Genomic DNA, 21,088 nt, shown 5'->3' on the forward strand with positions numbered 1-21,088 from the left:
AGAAAGATTGTTCAAAGGTTACTTACTGATTCCTCAGCCGGTATCAACAGGAGGTAATAAAATGGCCAGAGCCTGCAAAGAGGAAGGGTGTAAAGGCACGAGGGCCTTAACATTACTTTGTCTGTTCGTACTAGAGAGGCTGGAGCTGCAATAGCATTTTAGGACAAAAGTTGCCAGAAATCTGATCTGATCTGGAAAAAAACCAGGAGGGCGATACATAAAGCACTGGAAGTCAACAATCTTGAGAGGATGGCAATTCCAGAGAAAAGAGCTGTGTAGCGTCAATCTTTGTAGCGTAAAGGACAAATGAGGATGATTTCTTTGTCAGCCTTGAACTTCTTTGTGCATTTTGGAAAGATGTTTTTGCGTACCTGGTTAATACTGTGCCAACGTTTGTATATTCCCTAAAAATGTCAGTTGTGTTGCTTGGCCACTTTGAGCTTTGAAGTGAGCTGCTGTAACCACTTAGTGAGCCTCTCCATTCATCCCCATATTGACCCCACTTTTCATCTAAGCATTGCCGCCTCTTTGCATTTGTCATTGAACCACGACCTGAGAGAGAGAGAGAGCGCTGCTATTCATTGCTAGCTTTGTATCTATTCAGAGTAGTAGACCAAAGAACTGTAAGTGATTGAATGCACTTGATGTGGATCTATGGGGTAGCACCGTTCTTTACATTGCTGCTTAATGAATGTCTCTTTCTTTCTCTTCCTGTCTGTTTCAAGCAATATTGCTCTGTATAGATAACAGCAGATTGTAAAACAGAACAATGCGTGGGCAAAGTCCTCACCAGTCCTTTCTGAATGGGCGCAAGCAAGCTTCCATACTCCATGGGTATAGTCCCACCGAGATGTGGTCTCATTGCTTTCAGCAAGCAAGATAACCTTGTGCTCAAGTTATTTCGATTTTTTAAAATGCAATTCAACCTGGATGTTCCTCCAACTCGGGATCAAAGAGGACTAATAATAATAATAATAATAATAATTCACACAGTTGCCTGTAAAATCCCATCATGGCAAAGTCCCATTTACCCAGCTGGGGAAAAAAGCCTTTCAGAACAACAACAACAAAAAAAATGTCTTCAGTGGTTTCCAGAAAGTTCAGATAGTGGACGCCAGGCATATCTTGACAGGAAAGTTATTCAACAGAACTGGAGCAGCCACACTGAAAGCCCTGCTCTGAGTTGATGTAAAGTAAGATTCTGAGATTTTGGGAACTTGCAGGAGAAGCTCTTCTGCAGACCACAGCAATCTATTGGGTATCTAAAGCAGGGGTAGGCAACCTAAGGCCTGTGGGCTGGATGTGGCCCAATCGTCTTCTCAATCCGGCCCACGGACGGTCCAGGATTCAGCGTGTTTTTACATGAGTAGTAGGTGTGCTTTTATTTAAAATGCATCTCTGGGTTATTTGTGGGGCATAGGAATTCATTCATCCCCCCCCAAAAAAATATAGTCCTGCCCACCACATGGTCTGAGGGACGGTGGACAGTGGACCGGCCCACGCTGAAAAAGGTTGCTGACCCCTGAGCTAAAGGATATGGTAGTCTCCTAAATAACCTGGTGCTGAGCTGTGTAGGGCCTTATATGTCAGGGTTGCAAGATTGGGGTGTGGGGGGGAATATGATGTAGCAGCCACAGTTGTTTCATCTTTTTATTGGGATATGGAAATGTATACTCTCCAGGTTGCAACCTGGTAGCACTTTGTAAGCTGTAGTAGTAGTAGTAGTAGTAATTATCATTATTACTACTATTACTATTTCTTTGCCCAGCTTCATCTGAAGAACACAAGGCGGTTGTCAGGGGTTCAGAGACAGAGGCAGAGATGAGTGGGGAGACGGAGAGCGATGGGGAAGAATCCCAGGACAGTGAGGAAGAGAATGACAATGACTTGAGGTCTTCCATGAGTCTGTCAAGCGAATCAGAGGATTCCCAAAAGGGGGCGCCCCTAGTCAGGCAAAGGGGGGTCACAGGGGGAACCTGCCAGGAGCAGGGAAGCAGCAGGGAAACCCCGAGTGGGAGTGGGAGATCGGGATCGGCTTCCCAGCAGGAACGAAGTGAAGAGAGAGGAGTTCCCAGTGTGACACACGGAGTGGAGCAGGATGGAGACGGGGGAAGGAGATCAGGGCAGGACGTACTGCCGGAAGAGGAGGAGAGTAGTACAGGGAGTTGTGTAAGTGTCAAGAGGAAGGTCAGGGGTAGCGAACGCGCGCCAAGTTCAAATGTGGAGGCGCGCGGAAATGGAGAGAGCCCGGAGGAGGAGCCTGGCCCCAAAGCACGAAGGAGGGGGGAGCAGGCATCTGAGGGATCCGCTTCAGGAGAGAGCAGGGGGGAAGGAACCCAGGGGGGCAGGAAGACCCTGCGGAAAAGAAAGGACAGGAAGAGGTGGTCTAGCACAAGCCCCTTACACTGGTGTAGGGGCGGGACCGATTCAGAGGGGACTTCAAATGTCTAGCCTAACAGACACGGGGTTGCGCGCTCCGGCTGTGGAACTGATAATGAACTGCAATAAACATCCTTGTATATAAGAAGAGCCTGGCGTTGGTCTTTTGTGAGCTGAGACCTGAGGCAGCCCTGACAGCGGTTTACAGTATAAAATGCTTATTAACAAACATTGGTCCGATAAAAGGTATCTCCTGTGCTGTTGTTAATTAATTTGTGAATCGCTTTCCACGTATAGCCCCCAAAGCAATTTACAGCAGCATCCTTAAGAACAGCAGCAACAGCAGCCGTATAGATTTACACATAACACAAAATGAACACCTTTTCATCTAGCACTAGTGGGAAACGAACTAGTGGGAAAGTACAGTTCCACAGAAAAGGAGTAGCCACATCCAGAGCAACCTCAATAGTAGCCCAACATAGAGTGCATCGCCTTTCTCATTCTCTGGGCTGAAAAGACTGACAATACATACCAAAGTGTGTTAATGGGTCATGATTTACTGGACAGTCGTCATTATTTGAAGTCATTAATTCTGGATGAAGAGGCTGGGAAAGTTGATCTACGGATAGTTTTGCAATCCAGATGACGGAACCTAATTTTCTTTGGCTGATGGTTTATTTTACCATCCAGCTAGCTGTATAGTTCATGGGGTTACAAGCACTGTTGAGATGTATTCAATTACTGGGCATACTGAATAAATAATCTTAGGTCTGCAATGCAAGCATTAGTGGACTGGTTTTACTGGTTTCGTTGGTTTAGACGATGTGCTTTGTACAGAGGAGATTAGAGAATCATGCACAGATGGAGTTTAAAGATTGGAGCTATCTTGCCCTTTTGCAAAGTGGCACAAAAGAGTTCTGATTAAATGTTTCTCAGGGTTCAGAAAAGTCAGGGATTTCATCTGAAAATCGCCATATGTTGCTTTAAAACTGCAGTTGCTCATTGAATACATTAATCTGCCAATTCTTGGCCTTTATGCAAATGGGAAATCTTTACAGTGTTTTTTTTTTAAAATTAACCCCCCCCCCACCAAATAGAAATGGAAACAATAGCAGCAACCTAAATTGAACAGAATATGTGTCTGGTTCACACCCATAAAATCATTTTGTAGAGGGAAGGGTACACTGAGCAACAAAACCTAAGCACAAATAGTTGAATATGTTTACAAAGTTTTCTAATGGGTGAAATAATTTTGATTTTCAATATGTAACAAGCTTTCCAGTTGCTTCCCTTTTGCATTCAGTAGCTAGAACACAGGAGCAACTTGACTTCCATCTGAGCAACTGAAACTGCATGGATAGAATATTGTCTGCATGTTTCCCCTTCTGTTACCATTTAAACTTACCGTGCCTTTAACAAAAGAAAAAGAATTGGGGGTTGGAAATTCAAGAATGGGATGTGGAAATGAGCCCAAAGAGTTAAAGAAAGAAAAGGCAAGGCCATTAATAGTTTTGAAGGAGAAGGCAAGAGAGATGACTAGTTTTGGCATCAGAGTGCTGGATGGATGTGAGTAGGCCCAGGCGATGTATCGTATTTGGTTCCTGTTGGTTGGTATCAGGGTACTAGTGAATAAAGAAGATCATGCAAGCCTAAAGTCTGGCCTCATTGATTTTAAACTGTGTGCTGCACCTGGTATCATTTAGGTGATGTTAGATAATGGATTTTCAATGTTGGATGTTTTTCACTAAACTGGAGTGGCCTAGGCTCAGGTCCGTATAGGTAAAGCTATGGTTTTCCCAGTAGTGATGTATGGAAGTGAGAGCTGGACCATAAAGAAGGCTGATCGCTGAAGAATTGATGCTTTTGAATTATGGTGCTGGAGGAGACTCTTGAGAGTCCCATGGACAGCAAGAAGATCAACCTATCCATTCTTAAGGAAATCAGCCCTGAGTGCTCACTGGAAGGACAGATCCTGAAGCTGAGGCTCCAATACTTTGGCCACCTCATGAGAAGAGAAGACTCCCTGGAAAAGACCCTGATGCTGGGAAAGATGGAGGGCACAAGGAGAAGGGGATGACAGAGGATGAGATGGTTGGACAGTGTTCTCGAAGCTACCAGCATGAGTTTGACCAAACTGTGGGAGGCAGTGGAAGACAGGGGTGCCTGGCGTGTTCTGGTCCATGGGGCCATGAAGAGTCGGATACGACTAAACAACAACAACAGGCTCAGATGCGAGAGTATAGCTTCTGTGAAATAACTGGTACCTCTGTGGCACCTCTCTGGTCTGGTGTTCATAACCGTGTGTTCTTCAAGTCCTGGTTTTCAACTAAAGCGAGTGCCCATGGAACGATGCCAGCCCACTAATTGCTTCCTGGTCCGCGGCAAGGGAGCCAGTTCAGCCTCATGCCAATTGGCAGCATGCTTCAATGTCTTCTTCCTCCAGTAGCAACTGGAGAACTGGCAGGGTCCCAGAAGAAGAGCAGATTTAGTGCCTCTCTATTTATAAAAAGAGAGGGAGAGAAAGAGAGGAAGGGATGAGAGTGGGATGGAAATAAGCCTCAGGGAATCACAGTCCTACTAGCTTTCCCTCTACACCTTGGAAGAGATCAGAACATAGAAACACCAAAAAGGAAAAGCTTGCCAATAGCTGGGTGAGACAAGAGAGAAAGAGAGAATAACTTAATTGAAGCTGAAAAAGGAAGTAAAGCAGAGTAGGGAGAGAAAAGAGAGAGCATTGACAGAAGTGCAAGAGGTGGATTTGCACTGTTTTTAAAAAAACAGGAAGAGAAAAGGCACAAAAGCAAGAGAGAACACTTGACTCTTCTCTGCCATGTATGAAGTGAGCTGCTCAGGGTGCTGCTAGCCCAGGCACCCCCAAACTCGACCCTCCAGCTGTTTTGGGACTGCAATTCCCATCATCTCTGACCACTGGTCCTGTTAGCTAAGGATGATGGGAGTCGTAGTCCCAAAACATCTGGACGGCTGAGTTTGGGTACGCCTGTGCTAGCCTCTACTCCAAATTGCTGGAAAACCACTACTCGTTTTGTCTTTTGGGAAGATGTTTGGTTGCCGCCTTACATCTTTTTGTTAGCATGCACACAAGATATCTCAGTGGGTAGTGGACGCATCTTTCTTCTTGGGGCTGCTTCCAGATTGTCACTTTTTTGTGGATGATCTGATCATAAGCTGACAAATTTACGTTGTGCAATATCAAGTGAATTTGGTGCTCTTTTGTGACAAACCTGCTCTAAAAAAAAAAAAAGCACCACCACCACAGGTCAGAATTTTTGTCGATCACGAAGAACTTTCTGAGGGTAAGAGCTGTTTGACAGTGGAATAGACTCCCTTGATCTGCCACGCATGCTTTAATTGACATTCCCTCAGGGTGCCTTCCAACTCTACAATTCTATGATTCTGTGAAAGTACACACAGGAAAATGAGATGGCGGTGTCACTGGGTGATGTCATATAATATCTGCAAACAAATCAGAATGAATGCTCAGCAAACAGTGACATTGTACAACAATCTTTGTGCAAACTTTGTGCAAACATCTCAAGGTGGATGCTTAGTAAGCAGTAAAATGTCATGGAAATTATGCAAAAAATATTCCCAGAAAAGATGCATAACGAAAGCATCTTTAATACAAAAGGGTTTGCGGTGGAGAAAACCACACAGCGGGTTGTAGCTTGTAATGCAGAACTGAAACTGAAAGCATAGCTTCTGAACATTGGCTCAGTTGGCTCTTGGTATGGCAAGCCAGAAGGGCCAAAATACTACAGAAGATCCTCGTGTTAATGCATGCACCTGGAAATGCTGTTTGAATGCTCAGCTATAGTTACATCCTTACCTCCACAAGCTGTCTAGATAGTGAACGATGCTAAATGCCCTGATGAGGATGATGATAATAATAATAGTAATTCATATATATCTCAGTACAATGAATAATTACTGTAAGTGATGATAGGGAACATACGATACAACCAACACTTAAAAAAACTCACAGCGACGAGAATAAAAGATGTTACTCATTAAAACTGGCATCAATAAAACTAGGTGTTACACATTAAAAGCTTGTTGAAATATGTGTCTTTAGTTTCTGGCAAAAGAAACAGAAAGAGGGAGCCTGACAGATTTCAGTGGGAAGAACATTCCAGAATTGTCACATCACCACAGAAAGGACGTTGCTCCTCCTAGGTCTCCAGTGATGCATGGGGAGATTTCGGGGATGGGTGCGAGAGATATGGCCTTTTCTGGGGCGATGCTGCGACTTTCTGAGTTTCAGCTGCTCTGTACCAAGTGTAACCACAGGCCTGTTTTCATACTGAGTGTTCTTAAACATTCTTTTTAGTATTTTAAACGTCGGCTATTAAGGGATGCGGGTGGCACTGTGGGTTAAACCACAGAGCCTAGGATTTGCCAATCAGAAGGTCGGCAGATCGAATCCCCATGATGAGCTCCCGTTGCTCGGTCCTTGCTCCTGCCAACCTAGCAGTTCGAAAGCATGTCAAAGTGCAAGTAGATAAATAGGTACTGCTCCGGCGGGAAGGTAAGCGGCGTTTCCGTGCGCTGCTCTGGTTCGCCAGAAGCGGCTTAGTCATGCTGGCCACATGACCTGGAAGCTGTACACCGGCTCCCTCAGTCAATAAAGCGAGATGAGCGCCACAACCCCAGAGTCGGTCACGACTGGACCTAATGGTCAGGGGTCCCTTTACCTTTACCTTTATTAAGTTTTCAAATGCCTTCTTTTTTCAGAAGCAAGTGTGGGACAAGCTATTACAAAGGGAATCATTGCAATGTGCTCAGGGCGTGACCATTGGCCTGAGCATAGATGTGTTACAAATGAACAAATGTTTAATCTGTGGAAGGTTTGGGGTGGCAGGCATGCTCTCTTCAAGATGCAAATCTCTTTCTGAACTGCCCTTGCCTCTGTTTACTTGCTGCACTACTTCCAGCTGACTTCTTTCAAGTCAAATTCTCCACCCCCCCACCCCCAGTTTGTCTATCTGGTATATATTGTGAGCCTGTGGGGAATGGGAATTACGTTTTGTTTGCTTGATCACCAGGGGAGCTCCCCCTTGTCCAGCCAGCTGAGATCTGCAGGGTGCAGAGCCTTCACAGTAGTGGCACCTGCACTTTTGGCTGCTGGAGAAAAAAACAGCTGCTTCCCTTCCCAGGTTCTGGCATGAACTTACTGCAAATCCATGAGAAAGTATGGAGTCCGGCCTGTCTTGATGCTTGTGCACCTGGATTAGGGGAAAAGTTGGGCCATCCTGTACCATCTAGCAAAGTACTGGTATGTACTGCTGTGACAAACATGACAGTGGAGAATTAAGGCCTGTGTCTCCTACACTTATTTGTACGGTGGTACCTCGGGTTAAGTACTTAATTCGTTCCGGAGGTCCGTACTTAACCTGAAACTGTTCTTCACCTGAAACACCACTTTAGCTAATGGGGCCTCCTGCTGCTGCCACGCCGCCGGAGCACGATTTCTGTTCTCATCCTGAAGCAAAGTTCTTAACCTGAAGCACTATTTCTGGGTTAGCGGAATCTGTAACCTGAAGCGCATGTAACCTGAGGTACCACTGTATTTTCAATGGACTGCAAATTTAAAATGGTTTAAATTACTGTGGCTCCCCCCCCCCCGCCAAAGATCCCTGGGACCTAGATTGTTGGAAGGGATCTAAGAAATTAATCGATAGCTGCAAAATTTGGTTGTATATGTTATGTGATCTACAGGTATTGCGAACGCTGTTTTAGAGTGAAAGAGAGTCTGCCATCGGACTTTAAATGGCTACTTGCTCTTGCTTGAAACTGATGTGGCAGATTATTTTAGGAACAGGTACTTGCGAGTGTACTGTAAAAACGTTAGGTTAAAAAAAATGCTGGTAGAATTTTGAGTCTCTCTGTAACAAAATAGTAGACTGTGGCTGCTGGATTTATCTTTTGCAGCTCTCTCTTAGACTTTTGTGGATCTTCTGTAGAGGAAGCTAGATGTTTTTCTTAAAGTGTCATATGCTTGATGCAAAAGGGTTATGGTGCTCTTAAACCAAAAACCTTTCATATTGTACTCTTTCCCCCCATTTTAGGGTTGTGTTTCACCCTACCACACCCAGCGCTTTGGGTTTAATTCTGGCTGTAAAGTCATTGCATTTACTGGAGACAATCCAGGTAAGAAAGTCAACATTCGCTTGGTAGAATTCTGAGTCTCTCCATGATTCTATCCCTTGTCTAATTTTTTCTAGGTCCCTTATGATTATTCTAAAGAGGCTGCAATGGTTTCTGTGCCTGGATTGCAGCCATCCAGAAAAAGAAAGGTGAAGTTAAGTCTTATGAAGAACAATGGGACTTAGTTGCACAATTAACAGCTTCAGTCCCATTTATTTTGATGGAATTAAGGTGCGCCTATCTATTCAGTTGTATCTATTGTGCAGGATGTCCTAGTATCTGATACAAAGGCTGATCTCATAATTTCACAGGACTCTCTTGCTTGCATTTTCAGCATCCATGGCAGCAATGAGACTTAGAGAAGGGGACATTGCAGTAAGTGTTGATGTATTCATGCTTTGCTCATACTGCTAATCCAGTGCTGTATGGGATAGTTGCCTTGAGCAGCAGTTCTACATTATACATTTTGGTGTTCGACATATTTTGAAAATACATTTGAAATATCACCTTCAGGTTCTGTTGATTTAAGTGGAAGATAAGGCTACAATCCTTATTATAGTTACTTGGGAATAAGATCCATGGAATGTAATAATAATAATAATAATAATAATAATAATAATAATAATAATTTATTTATACTTGCCTATCTGGCTGGGTTTCTCCAGCCACTCTGGGCGGCTTCCAGCAAAACATAAAAATACAATAATCCATCAGATATTAAAAGCTTCCCTAAACAGGACTGCTTTCAGATGTTGGATAGTTGTTAATTTCTTTGACATCTGATGGGAGGGCATTCCACAGGGTAGGCACCACTACCAAAAAGACCCTCTGCCTGGTTCCCTGTAACTTTCCTTCTTGCAGTGAGGGAACCGCCAGAAGGCCCTCGGCGCTGGACCTCAGTGTCCGGGCAGAACGATGGGGGTGGAGACGCTCCTTCAGGTATACAGGACCAAGGCTGTTTAGGGCTTTAAAAGTCAGCACCAACACTTTGAATTGTGCTTGGAAACATACTGGGAGCCAATGTAGGTCTTTCAAGACCGGTGTTATGTGGTCTTGAGGTAAATCCTTACCTAGTGGGATTTACCTCTGAATTTTAAAAAGCATGGGAATCCTGTTATGCATGCCCTTAAATATTTCCCCATTAAGATCAGTGGTGCTTAAAATGCTTAATTTTGACTGGATTGTGTGCCCTAAAAAGCATAGGACATGTGCATTGATTACCCTTTGCTGGTCTGAGATAGATTCCATTTCTGTTGAGAAGGTTTTCGGAATGGATTGAGATGTTGTAGAAAGAAAGTTGATTAACCAACCTAGTGAAACGACTCTCTGCCTGAATACATAAACAAGCTGTGTTAAAAGGTATGGCTTGGAGTGAAGTCGGCTGCTAGGAAGGCTTGCGATTCTGTGGCGGCTGTTTCACGCACGCAAGTCATCACTGTATGTCACAGTTGTTCAGTGACGATTATGCATGTGTGAGAATTTACCCTAATAAATCCATAGATTTCCTTTCACTTCCTTCTGCACTATGCTTCACGCAAAGGTGACAAGCCAAGCTGATACCTCAAGAATGCAATTGCCTTAATGTGTAATTCAAAGATAATTAGTACTACAAACAAATGGGTTTAATTTAATTTCTGCATTGCTTTTCATGCACGTTGTGCACTAACACCTCAATTATTTCCTCTCGCAGATTAGCCTTGGCACTAGTGATACATTGTTTCTCTGGATTAAAGAGCCAAAACCTGCTTTAGAAGGTCACATCCTCTGCAGTCCAGTTGATTCGCAAGCCTACATGGCCATGCTGTGGTAACAAAGTTTATATTGTTTCACATATGAATACTGTGTTTATTTGGAGTTGGGCCAGTGGCCTGTTTCCTATAGTCCTGCCTACACTATTTGAGCACTGGAGTAGGTTCAGTGATCTCTTTTTTACGAGGTGTGTCCCCAGCTAAAATAAGCTTTGGTTACACAATTAGATCTTATGGGCCTGACAGCATCTCTAGATTCCACGAGCCCACAAGCCTTTTCAGACAGATTTCTTTTAATTGGTAGGTCAGACATGCACAAAGTAAGTCCTACCAGCTTCAACAGGACTGAGTTACATAGGATTTCCATTTCAGAAGACTTGCGTTGTGCTATGATTTCCAGACCCCCAACAAAACGATGATGTAACTTTCACATTTTGATCGGATCTGTTGCGAGATTCGACTGGCATTTTATAACTTTAGCTTTATAATTTACTTTAGTTATAAGAATGGTTCTTTGATGAGAGAGAAGATTCGAGATGAGCATGCCTCTGGCTCATGGGAGGAATTTTCCAAAGCGCTTTTGTCTACGGCTGTTGGAAATGATGGAAATGTGGGTATGTGTCTTTGAAGAGAGGGAAGTATCAAGGTTTGATTAGATGCTTTAGCATCTCCTCCACTGGCCTCTTGTGCATCAATGACCTGCTCATCTACCAGAAGAACAACACAATCTTCTGTTAACTGCCATCAGGCACACTGGCTTCAGCAGACTACCAGTAGCCACTGGAAGAGACATAGAAATCACTGTCAGAAAAAGGCAGTGATTCTTCCCTTCCAAGTCACAGTCAAACTCTGGTTTATAACTGTGGGTTCCAGGACAGGTGCATGCCGTTGTTTGCTGGTTAAGATGTAATGGAAGACCGTGGTTTACCAGAAACCAAGAAATACCTATTTAAACAGAACATATGAGGGGAGGAGGGAGGGGGAAGAAGGAAGGGAGAGAGGAAGCAACATGTAAAGGCTTGAACATGTAATGCCCAAACACAAAGTGTAAATCATTCTGCTACTTATTGTTGTCATAATATATATATATTTAGGTTAAAGATTGTTGTTACAAAACACAAATGTGGTAATATTTTTAACTTTCCATTTAGGCTTTTATTTTGATGTGATGGAGATTATACCGGAGACCGTGGGAATTCACCGATTCAACACACACAACAACAGAGTAAGATCAGCCTCACATCTTTTTTTAAGGGTTACTTGAAGCATAATTGAATTCTAGCCTGGGCAACACTTCGACATACAAACCCTTCCTCAACAGGTGTCACAACTTTGCATGCTCCAAAATTCATAACCAGGCAATAGCAACCAAAACAGATATCAAGCTTTTCACTTCCCTAGAATGTATGGCACGTCAAGTTTGTCCAGGTCAAGGTACCCCTGACCGTTAGGTCCAGTTGTGGATGACTCTGGGGTTGCATGCTCATCTCGCTCTATAGGCCAAGGAAGCTGGCGTTTGTCTGCAGACAGCTTCCGGGTCATGTGGCCAGCATGACTAAGCCGCTTCAGGCGAACCAGAGCAGCGCACAAAAACGCCATTTACCTTCCCGCCGGAGCGGTACCTATTTATCTACTTGAACTTGATGTGCTTTCGAACTGCTAGGTGGGCAGGAGCTGGGATCGAACAACGGGAGCTCACCTCGTTGTGGGGATTCGAACTGCCGACCTTCTGATTGACAAGCCCTAGGCTCTGTGGTTTAGACCACAGCGCCACCCACGTTCCTGGGATATTTTGAATCAAATCCCTCCTCAGCCCCTGATTTCAATAGCTTTGGGCTACCACAGCTTTCCATTTTTAAAACGAGAGATAGTAACCACAGCCGAACCTCACATGCTTGTCACAAATATAAATAAAGGTTACAAAGCACTTTAAACACTTGTTTTCTAGCAGTGATCCTTGGGAGGAAGTCCCACCACATCCACTTGCTTCCTAGTGTGTGAACTTTGGTCTGCAGCCATCAGTGCAGTAAAACAAAACAATGTGCTGGTCCATGGGGGAGTTTGTCAATATTTGTGATACAAGCTTCCTTATTTAAACAGTGTCCATGGGACAGAGAAAAAAAGATTCCACACCTCACTGAATTAGGCTGCAATCCCAAGCACACTTACCTGGGAGTAAGCCCCCACTGAACTCATTGGAGCTTGCTTCTGGGTAGAGAGGCAAAGGATTTCACTGTTACGAAGGGAAGTGACAGCACCGCAGGGTTAGTTTTAATCAGGCAGCAGGAAGACAAATTTCTGCTGGTGAATTTATCTGTGGCTCTGCTTTCTGCGGGACGTGGGTGGCACTGTGGGTTAGACCAGTGTTTTTCAACCACTGTTCCGCGGCACACTAGTGTGCCGCGAGATGTTGCCTGGTGTGCCGTGGGAAAAATTGAAAAATTCAAAAGATTTTTTAAAAGAAAAAAGTCAAATTTTCGCCCACTACGCGGGCGCCGGACTGTGTCCACCCTATTTTCCATCCATCCTGGGTGGGGATCAGATCGGATGGGATCGGATGAGAGCGGACAGGCAGTCCGCTCTCATCCGATTCCCCATAGAGAGCAGCGGGGCTCTGACATCTCCCTCTCCGCACACAGTGGTGGTGTGCCTCGTGATTTTTTTCATGAAACAAGTGTGCCTTTGCCCAAAAAAGGTTGAAAAACACTGGGTTAAACCACAGAGCCTAGGACTTGCCGATCGGAAGGTCGGCGGTTCGAATCCCTGCGACGGGGTGATCTCCCGTTGCTCGGTCCCAGCTCCTGCCAACCTATCAGTTTGAAAGCACGTCAAAGTGCAAGTAGATAAATAGGTACTGCTCTGGCAGGAAGATAAACGGCGTTTCCATGTGCTGCTCTGGTTTGCCAGAAGCGGCTTAGTCATGCTGACCACAGGACCTGGAAGCTGTACGCCGGCTCCCTCGGCCAGTAAAGCGAGATGAGCGCCGCAACCCCAGAGTTGGACACGACTGGACCTAATGGTCAGGGATCCCTTTACCTTTACCTTTACTGCTTTCTGCACTCCACCCCTCCAACAAAAATGTTCTGTAAGCAAGCTTCAAAACGTCCTTTACATATGAAGGAGAAAATACAGAAACAAAGTTAGCAGTTGCGCTGAAAATACTTCATCAAGCCTTGATTTCAGGATTGAGGAATGTCAGCTAGGACAAGATTATGAGCTGAATTGGGGTTGTCATGATGCTGCGGGAAGGCAAAGTAGCTCTGACTAAGTATAGACTCAGAAGGCGAAGGCAACTTTGACATATCATAAACCGGGCATTTGGTGTGCATGGTTTTAAAGTAGCCTTTCTTACTGCATTGGACGCATGGATATAAATCTGTTTTTCTTTCTTTACAGGTCTCAACATTTCCCAAGGAACTGGAGATACGGGCCTTGATTGAAGGGCAGTTCATGGCCAAAAGGATTCATGCTGAAAAGCTGGGATATACAATCCGTGAGTGTGTCTATGGCATGACAAGAGAGCTAAAAGAATGTTTCATTAACCTGATAAGTCCTGTTTGAATAGTTGGATGCACATTCCTGCATTCGCCCCCCCCCAGGCCGATCTGGATCAAAAAGAGCACAACTGCCCAGTTCTGAGGAGTACCGCCATGCTGAAGGGTCCCTGTGGGTCAATAGTTTGAGTGTAGGCTAGAGAAAGCTTCCTCAGAGTTTTTCCTTTTCTAAACACTGGATCTGAAATGAAATATCCTGCCTGAGAGAAGGGGTGCTGAAATGGAAAAAGTGGATTGCTTGGCTCTACAGACGGTTGAAAGTGTAGTTTGGGTGGCCTTCTTCCTTTTAGTCTTCCCCGCCATATTGTGTGATTGCATCGGTGTCCCTGAAAGTTGTGGGCGACTGATGGCTACATTCTGGCTCTTTGTGCATTGTGCTAAGTCCCAGTGTGGCGATCACACACAGGGCCCCCGGACCTTTGACGGTCTCTTGACCCTGTGCCGCCACTGCGATTGCTTTTTCCGCTGCCACCACCCTGTATCTCACGGGGACACACGAAGTCCAGTCAGTTGTTAACATAAACAAATAATCAAGTTTATTTTTAAATGCAGGAACAAGCTTATGGTTTCAGTTGATTTTTCTCTTGTCAGTTTCTTTCTTAGTTCCTAACAACTCCAAACTTGATTATTCCAACTGTCTATCTGCCTCCACCTAACAATTCCTCTCACTCTCTCACAATACAACTCTACCAACCCACTGCCTATTCCTCCCTCTTCCTTCTTCAACTCCCAAACCTCACTCCAACTCAACTGACTTTCAAAACCTGCCACTCTAACTTTTATTCCCCCCTTGAATTCTCACTGGCCAATCACATCACACCTATTTTAACCCTTTCCTTATGACCCATCCTAGGAGGCAAATGCCACACCCGGCTTGCCAGTGAAAGGAAGGGCGCTTTGTTGCAGGAGCTGAACCAAAAGTAGGAAATCACTATGTGCTTGAGGTCTAAACGTGTTGGCTGCTTCAAGCCTTCCAGAGCCATCTGGAATGTGCGCCTTCATTCCCTTGATTTTGGCATCGTTCCGAGGAGGCAAGGGGGAGCCATGGAAGTCTAACAGGAGGCTGAGGTTGAGCCGAGCCTATAAGCCACCAGAGCTGATTGCATTGGCGGATTCTGCCTGCTTTGGCAGCGGCATACCACTCTGTCCCCAGAGAAGCTCCAGCAGTCGTCACTTCGGCAGGCTCAGCCTTGCTACCAGCGGTGACTAACTTTGACAAGGATGCCACCAGCTGTACAGCGGCTGTAGGGATTGGTGGAGCTGCTCAGGATCACTGGCTTGTTCTGATTGGACTGTTGGTTTCGTTTGGGCTGCTGCCACCACTTGAAGGGCCCATCAGAACTGTTGGCCTTGCTAGATCTGCTGGTCTTGAGGTTGGGCAGGAGCAACAAGAGTGGCTTCTGTATCTCCTTCCTCTTGATCCTGGTTCTGGGGCAATTTCTAAGGCTGCCACCGCCGCCTGTGGACAACACTGGCCTGTCCCCCAAGGCCAGCCTCTGGTTCCCTTCCCTCGGACAAAGGCAAAGAGTAGTTTGGATTTGATATCCCGCTTTATCCCTACCCTAAGGAGTCCCAAAGCGGCTAACAGTTTCCTTTCCCTTTCTCCCCCACAACAAACACTCTGTGAAGTGAGTGAGACTGGGAGACTTCAGAGAAGTGTGACTAGCCCAAGGTCACCCAGCAGCTGCATGTGGAGGAGCGGGGAATCGAACCCGGTTCACCAGATTACAAGTCCACTGCTCTTAACCACTACACCACACTGGCTCTCGCCAGTGCCACATGGTGCCACATGGCCCCAGCACTCCACAGGGGGCTCTTGCTGTGTGCTTGCCAGAAGGAAAGGGGTCGGAGTCACTCTTGCACTGCCAAGCTGGCGAGGGTATCTGCGTGCCCTGAGCTTATTGATTCTTGGGTCTTCTACTGACTCTTTGTATGGCTATGGGCAAGTAACAAACAACTGTTATGTTTCTGAGCAGATTTGAAAGTGCAGGAAAAAAAGAACATAGTCTGGGTCTTCTGGGACTGTATTGGTTTAGACTGCCGGTAGCGAGTGCGAGTGGAGTGCATGAATAAATGGTCCCCAATGCTACGCATCTCTGCACATGGAAAGCTAGGGGAGAAGGTTAGACTAAAGGCCTCCTCCCTCAAATCTTATCTTTCCACCTTCAGAGAAATCCATGTTTTAAGCAGTAGGGGGCATTGCAGCAGGCACCATTGGGGAAGCAGTTTTAGGGGAAAGCCATCCATGCTGTTATTGCTTCTAATATCTGTATGAAATATACTCAGAGTCGAGTGTGGATTTCATGCTCTTTATTCAGTTCAGATTAGTGAGGAATGGAAGTTCCCCCGAAATGTCTGCTTTATATACATTATTTACACAATGGGCCCCACATGATTGGCTAATTCTGGAATTCTCCTGTAGGCCAATCTGGTTGCAGATTCACTTCCACCCGGAGTTGGATTGGGTGGCTCCTGCGGACCAATCAGACTGCTGCATTCTGGATCCTATTGTTCTAGGACCAATCAGACTGCTGCATTTTGGATCCTATTCAACTCAGTACATAACACTGTAGTTGGGGAAAAGCACACTTTATAATTTAGTATTTGAGTCCTGGAAGCAGAGGCTCAGTTTTCCTGTGCTCTAGTTTCTGTTGTGGCAACGCCTGCTGTTAAGTGATGCTTGTGCCTCACATTTCATGTTTGCCTGAAATCATACCTTTGTGAAAACAATCAAGGTTGCTCTGTTGGAAAGAGAGCTTGTTTTCAAGCCTGCTCTCCAGTCTGGAAACATCTGCTAATTTGGTGTTTGTCGTCTCCAAAATGTGCATATAGATTTGCATGAAGCCCAGGTCTCTTGCAATTAAGATGAAATGTTGGCTTTTATAAAACTATATGCGTGCCTGCGCCTTGCTAGCACATAGTATAACGTCAAGCATTAAAAAGTGAAACTGGTGTGTTTGATATTTTCCTAAATTCTCGTTCTTACTGTGGCTTTATCCTTAGATCTATGTTCAGTCACTGGCGGTTCCTTTGTGAATGCATAGCAAAAAGAAAAAGTGAAAGGAGTGGTCTTTCTTCAGGCCTTTTCTTTGTTCTCTGTGGCAGCATCTGCTGAAATGGACTTAGGGCACAATTCACCATGAAGTTCTCCTTAGCATGCCCGATGGAAATGAATGGGACTGGTACAGGAACACAACTGCTTTGATGTTGCGTTGCTCTTATTCATTTTAGGGGAGAATTCTTGGTCGATTGTATCCATAGAGGCTTTGCAAGTTTAAAAATGGTAGCTACAGCAGCGGGCAGTGGGGTGGACTTGCACTGCTCACCTGATATACCTCTGGCTGAATCACTGCAGTGTACTGGGATGGAGCGGGGTATGGTAGTGAAGTCAGCATGGTGGGGGAGCCAGTCTTGCAGATGCCCCCCTCCTCATTCTGCTTTTCTGAAGTGACCTAGCCATAGAGGCCTGTGAGTGGTGCAGCCCCTTCTTCTTCTTCTGTGTTAGCTGTATGCTAGATTCTTGCAGCTGAACTGAGATATCAATGTGCAGCCGTACCTCGGAAGTCGAACAGAATCCGTTCTGGAAGTCTGTTCGACTTCCAAAACGTTCAGAAACTAAGGCACGGCTTCCGATTGGCTGCGGGAAGCTCCAAGTACCAAAGCGTTCAGGATCTAAGGTGTGACGGTATACAGTGGTGCCTCGCAAGACGAAATTAATCCGTTCCGCGAGTCTCTTCGTCTTGCGGTTTTTTCGTCTTGCGAAGCACGGCTATTAGCGGCTTAGCGGCTATTAATGGCTTAGCGGCTATTAACGGCTTAGCGGCTTTAAGAAAAAGGAAACAAACTTGCAAGAACTCGCAAGACGTTTCATCTTGCGAAGCAAGCCCATAGGGAAATTCGTCTTGCGGAACGACTCAAAAAACGGAAAACTCTTTCGTCTTGCGCGTTTTTCGTCTTGCGAGGCATTCGTCTTGCGAGGTACCACTGTATTATAACCCCAATTCTTAAGGGTTTTATTTACAGGGAGTTATTAAAATGCTTAGGGACGTGGGTGGCACTGTGGGTTAAACCAAAAAGCCTAGGACTTGCCGATCAGAAGGTCGGCGGTTCAAATCCCCGCCACGGGGTGAGCTCCCGTTGCTCGGTCCCTGCTCCTGCCAACCTAGCAGTTCGAAAGCACGTCAAAGTGCAAGTAGATAAATAGGTACCGCTCCGGTGGGAAGGTAAACGGCGTTTCTGTGCGCTGCTCTGGTTTGCCAGAAGCGGCTTAATCATGCTGGCCACATGACCTGGAAGTTGTACGCCGGTTCCTTCGGCCAATAAAGCGAGATGAGCACCGCAACCCCAGAGTCGGTCACGACTGGTCAGGGGTCCCTTTACCTTTATTAAAATGCTTAATAGTAATAATAATGATAATTATTAGTTATTAAGTTTCTATGCGACTCTTCATCCGAGGAACATAGGGTAGTTTACCACACAGGCAATGACCATTTCACATGCATTTGATTGACTCCTGACTGCCAATGTGCACACTGTTTTTGACGCCGGAAGGGGGCGAATGGGGCGGGGGCAGATGGCCCCGTACGCAACCCCCATGCGAATGGGGAGTTGCCTGTATGAAAATGCAAAAAATGCATAGCAAAGCAAGAAACAAAAACAATAAACACGCACCTCCAGTATAAAAGGCCATAGATTGTTTAATTACCAAAAGCCTGGGAGACGAGGAATGGTTTTGTCTGGCACATGATGCTATGTATCAAAGGCACCAGGTGAGTCTTCCTAGGGGGAGCATTCAGCAAGTGGGGAACCACCACAGAAATGGCCTTTTCTTGTGTTGCCACCCTCCGGACGTCTCATGGAGGAGTCACACAAAGAAGGGCCTCATATGATGACCGCAGGGTCTGGGTTGGTTCATACAGGGAGAGACAGTCTTTGAGGTATTGCGGTCCTCAGCCGTTTAAGGCTTTATAGGTCAAAACCAGCACTTTGAACTGGGCCCGGAAACAAATTGGCAGATAGTTCTGCCGGGAGAGCAACTGGGCTGCCGAATTCTGCACTAGCTGAATTTTCCGAGCCATCTTCAGAGGCAGCCCTATGTATAACATGTTGCAGTAATCAAACCTAGAGGTTAGCAGAGCCTGGACGACAGAAGTTAGGTTATCCCTGCCCTGAGAGGAGGCAGCTAGGGCACCAGCCAAAGCTGATGGAAGGCACTCTGCAACACCAAGGCTGCCTGAGCCTCGAGCAGAAATAGTTAATCTCTGGTGCTGAAGAAGCATTCCTTCTATTTCTGATGCTCAGGTATCATTTCTAATGTAGCCAAAATGGCACCCCCTATGCAGACGAGGAAGCCATTAGCAGATCTGGGGTTGGTCCTGAAGTTTGAAGAAGTAAAAACAAAAATATTTAGGAGTTTTGTTGCAGGTAATAATAATAATAATAATAATAATAATTTTATTGCTTATACCCTGCTCATCTGGTTGGGTTTCCCCAGCCACTCTGGGCGGTTTACAGCATATACAAAAACTGCTGCATAATGATATATACATTGCAGGGTGACAGACAAGGGTTGCTGTATCTTTCTTCCAAGCAGACATGTGCAGCTTTAAAATCTAAATATTATTACTCATTGCTATAGGAATAGAATCCAAAAAAAACTGCACACAGTTTCTCACAAGCTCACCTAAAGAAAACCTGATTTTGTTCTCTCTCTCCAGGAGAGGGCAGTCGATCCCACCTCATGGCAGTTTTATCTTAACAATTAGATTAATTTTATCTGACTCAGCCCTGCCTTATAGTACAAAGACTCCTGTTGGACTATGTGACAAAAGTTTAGTTCAGGTTTCCTGGCATGATATAGAACTTACAGGTCTTTTTCAGTTACTGTTTTCTTCTGTATGTGTTTTAATCAAATTTCAAGGAAAATCCTCTAGGAACGCCCTGTATCCTGTTAAAGGTTGTTGACTTAAGGGGAGGGAAGCAAAGAAAGAATAAAAGAAAAAGAAAAAAATAAGAAAGACAAAGAAAGAAAAAAAAGCAAACACAGCCCTTTTTAATTTATACACTCTGTGGTGGTAAAGGGAACAATTTGTATTTCATTCCCCCCAACTTCCCATTTCCCCCACATAAACTAATTGCCCCTCCCCACCTCCCGTTTTGCAAAACGAGTGTCTCAGTTTTGCAATTAGGCAACCTGGTATCTATATATGGCCTGTGGCCCTGTGTCTTCTCTGTGCTTGAGTTTTTCAAAAGTTCTCGCAGCTCAATCCATTGTGGGAGCTCACTAAAAAAAAAAAACAAAAAACCTCACCAAGGCAACCCAGTATCTATGCTGAGAAAATTTTGCATCCTGAATATCTTATGCAAATATGTCGTCTTTTGCTTGTTTAGCATAATTTATTCTATTTGTCCCGACAAAGAGTCGTGGAGCTTTTACATCCACGTCACAGGAGACTCACCCCTTGACTGCGATTCTGCTCAGTCCACCTCTCAGCTTCCGTGAGATGCTGCCCACATATTTCCAGGCTTATCTTGGAAGCTATAAGGCCCAGAGAATTGCTTTATTGTTGTTGTTTTTGGGGAAAAAGAAAGAAAAGAAAGCTGAGATTTCCAAGAGCCTTCGCTGTTTACCAGACACCAAAATGGATGATTGCGCAATGCGGGCAAAGCCCGTGTGAAAGCTGCGCATGGTGAGATCAGCCCTGTGGCTTCATTTTGCGTGACAGTGCAGTAGTGGCAATGGACCCAAGGATACAGAAGCTTGGCCTTTGGACCAGAAATATGTGGAGCCCAAGAATGGCCCAGCACCTAACACGTATGCCTTTTGAATTTGGTCCTTAACCTAACTCTAAAGGTAACTAGGATTTGAAGGTTGGCATCACCACCACCATCTTGTTTCTGGCTCTGGGAGCCTTGAGTGGAGGGCTCTGGCAGACATATCCACCCCAGTGCCTTGCACTCTGTGCCACTCTGGCAGTGTACCGGAAGAGGGAGCTGTTGGCTTGCTGAACATTGCACTTGTGCGCCACCAGCGTAGGTGGCCAGAAGGAGGTACTGCAGTTTGCAAAGGCAGAGATTGCCAGGTGACATAAGGAGTCTCAGTCTTTAGACTTTGGCCTACCAAGCCTGAGTAATGAGTCTCTGCAAAACTGCTGAAAGACTAAACCAGCTGCTTCTAGGCTTCTCGCCGGCCTGCTTGCCCATCCACATAGTGCCTCTCTGGCTTTGCCTTCCCAAGGCTGA

The 21,088-nt window shown here is 45.3% G+C and overlaps 1 protein-coding gene across 6 annotated transcripts in view; it reads left to right on the forward strand.

The window, feature by feature from the left end:
- Nucleotides 1–21,088, forward strand: part of XYLB (xylulokinase) — a 119,701-nt gene that overhangs the window by 24,902 nt on the left and 73,711 nt on the right. For all 6 annotated transcript variants that reach the window (XM_082192457.1, XM_082192454.1, XM_082192453.1 and 3 more), the window contains 7 exons: nt 7,554–7,672; nt 8,466–8,547; nt 8,879–8,919; nt 10,235–10,350; nt 10,791–10,906; nt 11,444–11,517; nt 13,689–13,785. In XM_082192457.1, coding sequence (XP_082048583.1) covers nt 7,554–7,672; nt 8,466–8,547; nt 8,879–8,919; nt 10,235–10,350; nt 10,791–10,906; nt 11,444–11,517; nt 13,689–13,785 — 645 coding nt within the window. The remainder of the gene's footprint in view (nt 1–7,553; nt 7,673–8,465; nt 8,548–8,878; nt 8,920–10,234; nt 10,351–10,790; nt 10,907–11,443; nt 11,518–13,688; nt 13,786–21,088) is intronic.

The sequence above is a fragment of the Podarcis vaucheri genome (genome assembly GCF_965113315.1).
Source record: "Podarcis vaucheri genome assembly, chromosome: 12".
Classification (NCBI taxonomy): domain Eukaryota; kingdom Metazoa; phylum Chordata; class Lepidosauria; order Squamata; family Lacertidae; genus Podarcis; species Podarcis vaucheri.